We start from the raw sequence: 13,107 nt of genomic DNA on the forward strand, positions 1-13,107 counted from the left end.
TAAATATTTCCTAAATCTCTCAGTACAATAGACATGATTCCATTGAGTTTGAGATTGGAGTTTATATGGGATTATGCTCTATTTCTCCATTGAGCGTTCCCGATAAACTAAAAAACTTGAGAATTCTTTAATTGAATCAGAATCAAGTCAGTTATTCTTCGTTTGCCAAGCATTTCAGGATTGACATAACAGTACCTTCAGAAGAATTATTCCCATGATCTAAATCTCAATAGACATTCAGTCTGTTCAATGCTTTGCAGAAAGAATACTGTTATACTGCAGACTACCTGTTATTAAACATTCAATCATACTGGATAGAGTTGTCTCAAATATCAGTATCTTGGTTTCATGTATCTTCAGGGCCAACAAGCAAGTTTTCATTGGCATACGGACTGTTGATACTAGAATGCAAATACAAACTTTCAATATTCAGGACTCCAGATACAAGAGATCTTGACTGTGGTACTAGCTTCAACATGTCTTTTTTTTGTCTGATCCCTACTCCTCCCTACAGACCCAGAGTAATCAACGACCAATCATCAAAAGATCAAATACCATAGATCAGTTGAACTTCGAATCAATCTGGTTTGCAAAAAACTCGAATGACCTTTAATGTAATTTGTATTCGACCGTAGCCATAAAATCTTACAGAGCAATTTTTATTCATTATCCAAATCGCGTTATAAAATATATGTTATATTGCAAATATGGTAATAATTATGAACATTCTAGTTATTACTGGCATTGTTGACTAGATTGAAAATAAGGATTGTGATATAACGTTCATTTCTAACACTCTCCATGATTATTGTGGATGGGAATCGATGAATAAATTCATGGAAAATATTTATAATATCATACAAGAGTTACCCTTAAGCGAAATTGTAACGAACACAAGCGACAGTTTTGGATTCAATTTTCCACCGACTGAGCATCAACGCATCAACGGGAGGAATTGTTTTTTACTTGTAGATCTATACTGTTCGATTAGATCCAGATAAAGTATTGTTGTGTTTGGATTGAGGCCTGCAAAGCGGATTACAAGTGACAACGCGGTTGTAATCCCGGCTGGATTACACCGGCGTTGAGTGTACAGAGTGTAGAGGGCGCCTGATCCCTGAGGGCTGAGCGCCTTCTCCTCCTCTGCCCATAAAAGATTACAATCCCGATAGGCCACCAAAAAGCCGACAGCACGCTTCTCCGTTTGTTCCGACACTGATAATATGGAAATGAAGATTGTCGGCGGGTCGCTAATGAAATATTGTGTTACACGAGTGCTTCTTATCAGCTGGTTGCCATCAACACACAACTGTGCAGCCTTCTGCTGCTGTTCACAGATCAACAGGCCACTTGTGTGTCCGACGACAAATTTATTGACACACCCTCAATCCGTCTACCCCGTCAACTCAAATTCAATCTGTTTTCTGCACAATAGTCGATCCAAAAATGAGTCAACATGTTATGGATTTTGAATACCCAATGGTAAATTTAACACTATTTTGTATGTATAATATAGATTTCATATTTTTACTTAAGGCTTATATTTTGCTACAAATGTTCCTAGAAATACATCATAATGGATCTCATCAATTGTTGGTGATTGATATGATTGAGAAGCATATATTAAGGTTTTCCTGGTGAGAATAATAACGGAAATGCTATATTGAAGAATACTTGAGCATTTGATAACAGTTATGGAATACATTTGAGCTCCTGAAATTTTTCTTCTGCATTTGAAATTCCATATATGTTTCCAAAATTTGAATGAATGAAGCATCATAATAAGTAAACCAACTGATACATGAGGTTTACGAGTCTACTGCCGGAATAACTGCGAAAACTGGAAATACTGCTGATTTCAAAGCGGAGCATAAAAAAAAGTAATACTTATCGTCAAGTAGAGATGAGTATTTATATGAGATGAGTCTTTTCAGATATATCTCACAGTTTTCAATGTAGCCCAGCTTCTAAAATACAAGTATTTACTAAGAGAATAAATCAGAGACTTCATAGACTGTATTCCAATATTTTTACAGTCGTCTATAGGCTACATTGTTACAGTTTAGAATATGACCAGAACTTGAACAAAACCCTCTCTCACATTCGTAGACTATTTTGATTCTATGGAAAAAATCTGAATGTTGGGAATTACTTCAATTGAATATCATTGGAACAATTCCTTATTATTATTTGAGCTTTCGACTCAATCAGCTTATTGAAAATTACATCAAAATGAGCTGATGAGGGATGCTATCTTATTTTGGCAAGGAAATCCACTTGGAGCCTATTTGATTTCAACTCTCTCCCATATAGGCCTGAGTAACATTGAATATATTATATTATTCATCTTTTCATTTATAGAGTAATTGAAAAATAATTCTATCGTGATCAGAAGAGAGCAATAGGGTCATCTCAAAATTGCACTTTTTTCAATTTTGTGAACAATATGTTGAGAAAAATACGTTATGTCTTCTATAAAATCAAGCCAAATTCTCAGCTCATCAAATCAATGTTTTGTAATAGGTATATATAATATAATACCTATATAATTATATAATATGGTCATCTGATAAACTTCTCATTTTCTGGAACCAATCAGTATTAATAAATCATTATTCTCACACTCAGGATAGCCCATTCAGAGCATTCAAGATTGAATAGACTAATCAAGTACAGAATACTCATTAGGGATCTTTTGTCCCTTGTAATCAAGCTCATTTGTTAATCCAGCTTCCCTTCTGATTCGATTATTGAAGTATTTGGTGATTTTTTTGAACAGAACTGAACAGAACTAATTAATCTATCTTTCAAAAATCTAAAAAAAATGCCGTTGAATATAATAACCATTGATATCGGTGTACCAGTTCCTAGAATTACTTCTCATATAAAACTGTGCGATATAATTCTGTATAGGACTTATTCGTAATATTCATTAAATTGAAAGTAAATTGGAAATGTAGGCTTGAGTCTCACTGCCTAAGCAAACAGTCGGATGTTTTGCCAGAATGTGATTACATTTGACAGGAACTTGAAGAATTATTTGAATATTCATACAGCAGCTGTAAATTAATTTTCAAGGAGAATTCTCTTGATAAGTGATAGCAGATTCCGCATGTACGAATTCACACGCTGAGTGAGGCTGCAAAAAGAAGGCTTGGCCGTGTGTGCTATACAGGTCTCCTAGTTCCTGAAGCTGTCTAGCCCACTGTGCTATAGGTCTCTCGGTTCCGGTATACCATCTCAACAATATCACCATCTACAAGTCAATCTATAAACCATTCCAGTCATGAATGCTAAGGTTATTTACGATATCCTCCTCAATATCCTACTCCAATCCTCCATAGTCCGCGTCTGGAGCGTTTCTGAAATCCTGGAAGCTGTATTAAGAAAAATCTCTGATTTTCATCTGTATTATGTGCCTTATAATACAGTACAAATATGTTTAAAAAAGATAACTACCGTGCTACTACATAATATAGGAATAATGAGTCTATGCAGACAAGAAGCAAGTAAATGAGTTTTTTAGCTTCAATTAAAATATAGAGAAAGAGTTGTGATGGGAATGGACAAGAAAGAATGCAAATGACGATCGTAATGGTATAAATGACGATCGTAATGGTATTAATAGAATCAGGACAGTGACAGAAATGATAAAAATATGCAAATAGATAAATATGAGTACTCTATTGAACTATTGTGTATTTCATTTGAAAACATAATAATTATTTTTCAAATTATTGGAGAAGTAATAATAATCATGGTGCGTTCACCACTTGTCAATAAAGTTTCCTTGAATGAGCTCTACATGGCTAATCTAACCAATTATGCCATTTCAATAGTCTTGATCAAATACAGACACTATTCAGCAGCTAGCTTTTGAAATTATCGTAGTAATAACAATAATGGTTATCATTTAATGGTAAGCATTCAATCAATAAACCATTCACAGTACAACATTTCTAATCTACTCCTTGGCAAGTGAGAAAGATAGACCTATAGATCTACATTGAGCCATAAAAAAGAATATATACACAAATAAAAACTAATAAGCAAAATCACTTTCCTTATCTGTGATTGAATCTAAACGGAAACAGCCTAAGCTATAGAAAAACGAGTTGTAAATTCATTCAAAACAAAGCTAATCATGCTACGATCATTTAATGATCGTATTTTAATGCATAAAAATTGTTTTTAATGCATAAAAACCGTCTAGCACCGTGAGACATCCACATGTATTTTAGCATAGCATGCATTTAGCAGGCTGGAGTTCTGTACAAGTCTAACTAACTGTATGTATAGCACTCAACGTGTTGAGTTTTTGAATAAACTAAATAATAATTGTCCACTTCATGTGATGTTTACATTTAGCAGAATAAAAATTTTCTTGAATGTAGGCTATTAGAAGATTGATATCAGCTTGACGTGTGATGTATGATGTATGTTGATGTATGATGTCTTGATGTATGTTGATGGATAATCAGCCTGATTAGAAGAAAAACAGAATTAAGTAATGGCATTTTTAGACAATAATAGTAGAAAAAATCGGCCACTTACAGGTGTAGTACTCCATCATGTTTTGATTGTATCGGTAGGCTGTTGAAAGATCCATGGCTGGTCCCCGTAGAGAGAATATACCGAAATTAGTAGGATCCAGGTTGTATATTATTTATATCTTTCAAAAATCCATTCACCCACTATACACAGCCCGGAAACGAATGACTAGAACGTTATATGGCACTAAATAAGCATTCATGATTGTCATTATCACATGTATTAGAATTTCCCCCCATATTATGTCCAACTACACTTTCAAATAGCACTACAGATTGTTTGTTCAATGTCACGCATGATTAGTCCGTGGCCAAAATGCCTTGAACGATCATAGGCTAATGCGCAAAATTCAAAATAAAATTCTAAATGTTGAATCGATAATGATTTTGAGAAATATTATGAATTGTCCCTGATGCATATCGTAAGTCATTTTGAAAATGGATCTCATTCAGTTTGATTGCTCAAATGTTTATCACCTAATCATTATGGAATATAATTAGTTATAAAAATAGTTGCCTACTCCGATACAGCGGTGCTCAATATTGGATATTCAAGTCACTCAGGGTTGAATCTGAATAAGATTTTTTATTATCATATGAAGTCGATTACTTCAAAACGTTGAAATTTATCTCAGTTTTGTGAGAGGCGATAAATCCGAGTTGAAGAGAAAATAGTTGAATGAAGTCATCCAGCAGGTCATTTGTTACACGTATTTGAAGCTCCCATAATGTTCAAGTTCAAAATAAAAATACAGCATCAATCACGTTCGTTTATACAGCGTCCACGCACAACACGTGGTTTCTGTCATTATATTGTACACTTGGGATGTCTCCTGAAAACCCGTAAGAGATTACTGCTTGACTTGCTATACAATTGGCTGATGAAGCGTGACACTGTGACAACGACAACGCAAATGAACACTTGACCGACGGACGAATTGTAATGAGACGCAGGGATTGGAGATGTGCGGCGCGAACTTGGAGCTGTGTTCCGTGACGCGAAGGTTTGACCGACTGAGCTGGCAGCCCCAGTGGGTGCCCGTTGCCGCGTACTGGTGTGGGGAGGAGCCTAGCGCTAGGGGGTGGAACCCTTGCACCACATAATCAGCACTGCACACAACAAGATGATCCGAAAAATCTTGCCCGGATACCTTAAACAAGGAACAACTCGTAGAGGAAACTGTGGGGATTTAATGAACCAAGCCGGCCATCTCCTCTGCCGGAAAACTACCCTCTTCTCCCCCTCCCGCACTGCCACCTCCTCCACCGACACCTCTCGCATCTTCCGACACCGTCTCCTAATATCACGCCTTTCATATTTTCCACTTTTGTGAGTTTTACCGAATAATGACGTCAAGTTCTCTTCCCTTTCTGACCCCCCCCCCAACTGTTTTGTTGCTACTGTACTCAATTTCGAACCTACACTGTGTGGGGTTGCTTTTCTGGGTCCATCTCATTTTTCTAACTAGGAATGAGTGGTTGGATATTTCATATTCTCAAATCTTAATGATATTCTATGGATACAATTGTTCAACGTGGGTTAAATATTGAATGATATGATTAAAATTTTCGAATTGTTTCAATGTCCTGAAAGTAGGCTACTGATGTACTTGAGAAAAAATATACAACTTCTAGAATGATTATTTTACATCGATTAAAGATTTTGATTTTTCTACAATACTATGAGCAGGCACTATAGGTTATCCTATCTGAGAATTTGACAGCATCAGTGAACAGAAAAATTCCTGTAGGCTCTCTGATAAAACGGATTCATTAACAAGCAAAGAATTTCTTTAATTAGTAACTGTGCTTTTTAAATTATTCATATGTATTTGATGAAAACTGCAATTCACTTTTCGAAATGCAATTCAAAGCCATAAGCTCTCAATTTGAGATTCTTACTGGAAACGTCAACTCACTTTCTTCCTAGTAATTTTCCTATTTAAGGAGTTTTTTTTCAAATGATGCTGATATGGGAAACTAAAAGGGCCTACAAAGGGTTCAAAAGGTCTCGGTAGAGGTTTTCTCTATTGTTCTGTTTTAAGTTTTATATTTCCTTTCTTTTCTCTCAAGACAGCCATGATTTACAATGCCATCTAGCTGGCCTGTAGTTCGGGTTGGCTAACAAAAAGTGAACTGTTATGACAACAGATAATATAAATTGTGCACGGGCGTTGGTATGGAGACGCTCGTTTAAGAAGTATTAGAGCAATAATTCTTGCGTGAAAGTTTGTATTACATTTCTTTGAGCAGACTCCGCGAGCCCTGAAACAACGACGAAAGTATAGAACCGAGGTTTGCTACTTTGTTTTAATAATACATCACGCCGAGACTGTGCATGTGAAATATTGAAGGGAATTTAGAGCCTGTGGTAGCAAGGGCGAGGGTTGAGCGGCGCAGGGAAGGGTGAATTCCTATTGGCTGATGGGACAGGGGCGTGGTCGAGTGGTGGGGGGCGTCTAGGCACCCCTCTGGCGTCGCGGCGTGCTTCACTACAACACTCAGCACTTGAATTCAAGCACTACTCCATAACACAACTTCTGTGCTTTGCTACCACTTCAAAAGCACAATACTGACTTCGGTTTGATTTGGAAAACTGCTGAAATTAGAACGAAATGATCATCCCATACCATTTCTCCTTCACAAACTTGGGCCTATTGAGATTATTCCTAATCATTTTATCATAATTTGATTAGCTTGCAGAATAGATAATTTCTTTGTTACTCTCCCTTTCATTTCTGTTTTCTGCTAGTATTTACAAAAAATAAAGGGACTAATGAGATCATTAATGATTATTCTATCATAATTGTTTTTTTCTGCAACACATTACTTGATATTTTTTCCAATAGGCCCATCAGTCTACTTGATTCTCTTGTTCTTTATTATAATGCCATACAACTTTCAGCTCCGATTATACAAACTCACAGAAATATTTTCAGGAAAATTATTTTAGTTGAATTAGCTAAGAAGTGGATAGTCCGAGATGAATTCCATTATTGATTGTGACTAGAACAAGGAAAGTACCAAAATATCGTGTTTTTTCTCAAAAGGTTTCAAAAACATAAACTCTCCTATCAGTAAATTATCTGAAAGCGTGTACTGAATATTGTACTATATAGCTTTCTGATTATCTTATTATCATGCTCTAGTACCCGAAAAACTGGACTTTTGGGCTCAATAACTTGTTTCATTCTATTTTTTAGAGGAACAATTGATAGAACAGTAAACTCGAGAGTATTCGCAAGTTAGAAATTCATCTTGAATTTGGACAAACCAAATTAATTTATTTTTGTACTGAATTCGAATAAGATAAAGAGATATAATACAAACAAGATTGTGAAGAAGTAGAAGAAACTGTAATTCAGTAACAAAAACGAAATAGTAATCTCCAGAAAACTAGTTCGGAACCAAATAATCCACTTTTTTGAAATGAGACAGACAGACATTCGCAGAGATTCTACGTATTGAATTCTAGGCCTGGAGGATATTGAATGATAGCTGCCTGTGAGTGGAACAACTTGAAGCAGGTCTCACGCAAAAATAAGACAGGAGACAGCCAGTCTACAGGTGGGTAGGGGGTGTCCCGGTGTTGGCGGGGGTCGAGGGGGGTTTGAGATCGTGGTCACGTAGCTTCTCCCATCAACCGATTCATTCACCTGAGCTCTTACCCCGATCGACAATGTAACTGATACTGACCAATACGGCACGGCACCTACAGTGACTGTCTTTGTACGCGCGTATCTATTTCCCTAGTCGTTCACACGCACACTCATGCACGTAACACTGTAACCGCAAGATTTGTGTGAACTTGGACCTGCGCTTCCTCCACATGTCGTCATGTAACTCAACAGCAATTGTATTCATTTCATCTAGAGAACTGTTTTTCATTCATCGATATTTTTACGTTGTTTTGCTGTGAGTTACCTAATAGCACCTGAGTGACCTTCAAGGCAACTCAACGCTGTCTTTGTTGGACCTGAATGTTTTAATGCTAGTATCGGTTATATTTTGATTATACAACAGAATATTTTTTCACATTATAATTTTTGAACATTATATTAGTATATAAAATTAACAAGACAAGACATCCATCACCAATTCAATTTAAATTACTTCAATAAATCGACATTGTCCTCTCTCTTATTTTCTCAATGTTAAGGTGTGTATTTCGTAGAAAATAGATAAAATAAAACTATTCACTTTGGTCTTATGTTACAAATATAATTTTTTGAAGCTGCTAAGCAAATAAGCTGTAAAATCTATAATTGGAATCAATCATTATAGTCTATCATACACATTTACATTGAATTATTTAGTAGTTGTACTTGATGTAAACACTATCACAAATAGTGTGCAAATACTAACTGAAACCATGCAAATATAATACTATATCACAAACTATGCAAATACTATCAAATTCTAATAACTCATCCATCATCAGGATTTGGACCATTTCTAGATTAGTTTTATACAGCATTTTCATGAATTAGAAAATTGTCAGTTTGAATTATGCGTGAGTTGTTGCGGACCTCGAGTAGGCCTATGTTTCCCTTGCAACTGATCATCACTTATAATTTAAAAATTGAATAGAATCTCAATGAAACCAATAAACATTACATTGTTACATAAATGTTTATATTGGTAAATGACTCCATATCATTTTTTTTCAACGTTCACTTGAACCTTCAGCCTTCACGGAGAATTCATACCAGCCCAAATACCATTTATTACGAATTGTTATCAAATACATGTTAATCTCAACATTCAAATCGATGTCTCTTATGTTCATGAAATTTGATTTCATGTTCTCAGATAAGTGGTTGAGTCCATACAAACACTTCTCCAACCACAAAGAAATTCTAGTAGTAGCCCTAATGATCACGTTCATTGAGTCAGTTGCATAGTGGTAAAACCGTGCTTCCTCTTTTTCCGACGTTCATTCACAACAACTGGATACGGTTGGTGGTGGTGGGGAGTGGTAGTAACCGCTCTCTTTCAAGTGTGTGTGAGTGTGAGTGTGAGTTTGGGAAGAGAAGGAACCGAATTGGGAAATGGAGGAAGCGCAGAGCTGAGACTGCGGTCTGGGAACCGTGCTTCAGCTATTTTCCCTTCATCGACTCCGGCTTCAGTGCTGTCCCCGAACAAAAGGTATCGATTCGGCGGCTCCCCGGTTTCCTTCGGCGAAGGGCAAGGACTACGGCAAGGCCCACACTGCACACTTTGCAACATCAAGTTCGATTCATTGCAACTGAGACTTGTATCCCAATATGGGAGATTCAGTCAGTTTAGGCTATGCAGAAAAGTACTCAACTTGATCTATGTGACTTTGTATAACATGGTATTACTACTAATTGAAAATTATGGATAATACCATAGATAAAAGCCTGGTTGTCTGTGATAATATGTACACTTCATTGCCTATTAGTTTTTTATTCGAACTATTTTACTTCTGAAGCTATAGAGACGTTTTCTCATTCATTATATTCCTGGCAAATAGTTATATTTAATTATATTCCTACAATCAACTTGGGACTGAGACACTATCACATAATATATACTGTTATTTGGAGTTGTTATGACAATTCTGATCAGAAATTATAGAAGAAACAGATCAGTTGAATGAATAATACTGGACCTGACAGCTCAATTCAAAATTCAAGTCAAGAGAGATTTTACTGTGAATTGCAGTAATATCATAAACAATGGGACTATAAACTGTTTAAATGATTTATTCAATTACTGATGAATCATTATTGTACATAGATTGGAGTTCTATTCACATTGATGTAGGCTACATGACAGAAGTGGGTTATATCGCTGCCATCAATAATATTGTACAATTGGATGCTTTTGAATTTCAGTGAAATTCATAACCATGATTTCATTCATGAACGGGGTTTATTGAATATACAGATTCATTTTTTTCAATATCACTGAATCTATTCTAAATTATGGAATCATATTGAAGCTGTGAATTTGATTTCTCGGAATGACTCACAGATTTCACGTGAACATTTATTTTCTTGATAGCATTTCTATGAGTATAATGATGTCAAACCAGATCTTACTCTATTTATAGCTTGGAACTGGACCAGCTTGCTGTGCCTATTCCAAAAATCTGAAAAATCTTGAGCTGCTCGAAGGGTGATCCAAAATTCGGCTTCGGAAGAAAGAATGCTACAGAGTTGAGACTCTCTTCTATTGTGCGAGGGCAGAAGTCAGGGTCCATTTCTAATTCTAAAGGAGGGTTGTAGCAATGGGAAGTGAGCTGCATCATGACAATAGATGGAGAGTCCTTGCTCAGCATCTCCACTCGACTGAATGAAGTGTCCCCTCGAGCCAGTTACCCTATTAAAAAGGTGTTTCTGACTATTGTTGCCTCTCCAGTCACCTGCCTATTCCGTCATCCATCCTCAACTCTCCCATTCTCAGCCATAATAGCCAAAGATCAACGTTAATAACCAGTAAATCTTCGAATAATAGATTTTTTTGTTTTGTAAACTATATCGGTTAGATGCATATTCCTTGCGTTGCTGCTCAACCATTCTGGCGTCAATGTTCGCATGATGTATGTGGCATATGCTAAGCGACAAATTATTGAATGGGGTAACCAAAAATGGGGTATCCCTAGCTCACTTAATCGCTCTCCAAGTGATTCAAATCGACAATCACAAGAAGAGTTTATGACTAAGTCAGATAAGTATGAAATTCAAATAGGCATGATTGAATTCGATGACTCCTTTGATTCATAGACATAGACTGAAGTTTTACCATTATTATGCTTTGAGAATAGTGAGTAGGTTTGTGATTTTTTATTCAAATTTTTCAAATAAATGCAATATTTCTAAAGTTTTTTATTCATTGTGATACATTCTATGATTCATTTCAAGTATTATGTCAACCTTAAAAATTCAAAATCTTCAAATCATTATTCCTGGATCAAAAATCAAGTGACGAAGCAGTGTGTGATTTTGTATTCAAATTTTCAACCTCAAATTTTGGACAGCATTAACTTTTTATCAAAATTTTTGGAGAGAAATAATACAGGCTGAACTTATTTTTTCTTCCAATGTCATAATCATATCATGATTGTAGTATTTTGTACAATAAATAAAAAAGAAACAAGACATGAAAGGATGACTGCGCCATTCGTTAATCACTGGCAATAAATTTATCAGTAATACTGGATATTGCAAAATTTTAAAATAAAAACATACTTAATAAAGTTTCTTATTTAATTATTCCTCAGATATGGATTCATCGATAATTTTGTTCATAAGATCTATTCATATTATCTTTCAGTCTATAGTAAAGAATCGATAGGGACCTAAGCGAAAATGATTACTCGAAATAGATAATGTTCACTTGATATAATGTTAATCGGGTTTTCAATATTCTCTAGAAAATGGCATGAGTTTCTCAGTCTTAATGAAGGAGACTATCAAAGTTTTTATGTAGTGCATTCTTGAGAAACATACTGGAATTTTGAACACTAAACCTAATATATTTCATGAAAGATTACTTTCCTCAGAGCCTGTTCCTCGCAAATTTATTTCCAATTTCAATTTTTAAATAAAAAGGGACTCCTATGGAGTAATAATATCGAGAGAGATGATTTATTATCTCGTGAACTCTCTATACTAGTTGAAGAATTTATAGAGTTATATATTTCTTATATTAAGATAAGGTAATTTAATAATAATTGATAGCAGGAAAACATGCGAGAAAATGCTTGAATTTTTTAAAATAAATTTAGTATATTTTCTGAATTTAAAAGTGTGTTGTTTCCGAATTAGCTATATTAGTTATATCCAGCTTCAGCCGTCGAATAATATCAAATGTCAAGAATGCGGTAGGATAAAATGTTATGAAGTTGTCAATAACTATTTAAATAGAATATCGAATTCAACATTGATGTGTTTTCCGATTCAATTTGCATTCAATCTGATTAATCTTTCAAGCACACCATATTGGTGAGGCGATTTGTTTACGAGGTGTTCACATTCAACATTGGAAGGAGGAGAGCCTAGTTCTCCTATGTGATGAAATGTGGTTGGAGTAGATAGAGCAATGATCCGTGAGGTACATCGTTCAATGCCAGTCGCTTGTGAGCAAATAAAAAAGAATAAATAGGAAGACGAAGAAAAAGGAGAGTGATTTTAGACGAGTGAGTAGTCGCTGTTCGGTTCATAGGTTTCGAGCGTTCGAATTAACCCCTTTTGCATACGTTGATGTGTTTTCTTGAAAGGCGATTTGTGAGATGGATGAAGTGAGGGGGTGCAACAACAGCAACAGCAATTTGTCTAAGTCGAGTTCGGGGTCATAGCCCACTGACGACGCATGGATTGGATATGTGTCTGATGGGCCACCGCAAATATTGCCATAGAAATTTACTTGTGACAGTTCTCCTTGCAATAGCTTGTTGATGGCAAACTCACTCATTCGAAGAGGTCGGCCGACATTTTGCATTCAACTTGTTGCTAGATTCGCGTTTAAGCTATCAGTAAGTTCCTGACTGAATCGGCCACTCGATTTTATTGCTTTGTATTTATATAGT

General features: G+C 35.6%; 1 protein-coding gene across 5 annotated transcripts in view; it reads right to left on the minus strand.

The window, feature by feature from the left end:
- Positions 1 to 13,107, minus strand: part of LOC111046291 (paired box protein Pax-5) — a 160,126-nt gene that overhangs the window by 53,029 nt on the left and 93,990 nt on the right. Inside the window, exon 1 of one of the 5 annotated variants that reach the window (XM_039421215.1) lies at positions 4,555 to 5,548. The exons of the other annotated variants lie outside the window; for them this stretch is intronic. Coding sequence (XP_039277149.1) covers positions 4,555 to 4,609 — 55 coding nt within the window. The 5' untranslated portion in view covers positions 4,610 to 5,548. Of the gene's footprint in view, positions 1 to 4,554; positions 5,549 to 13,107 lie in introns of those variants that run through there. 5 annotated transcript variants of the gene reach the window in all.

This window comes from Nilaparvata lugens, chromosome 2 (assembly GCF_014356525.2).
Source record: "Nilaparvata lugens isolate BPH chromosome 2, ASM1435652v1, whole genome shotgun sequence".
In the NCBI taxonomy this organism is placed as follows: domain Eukaryota; kingdom Metazoa; phylum Arthropoda; class Insecta; order Hemiptera; family Delphacidae; genus Nilaparvata; species Nilaparvata lugens.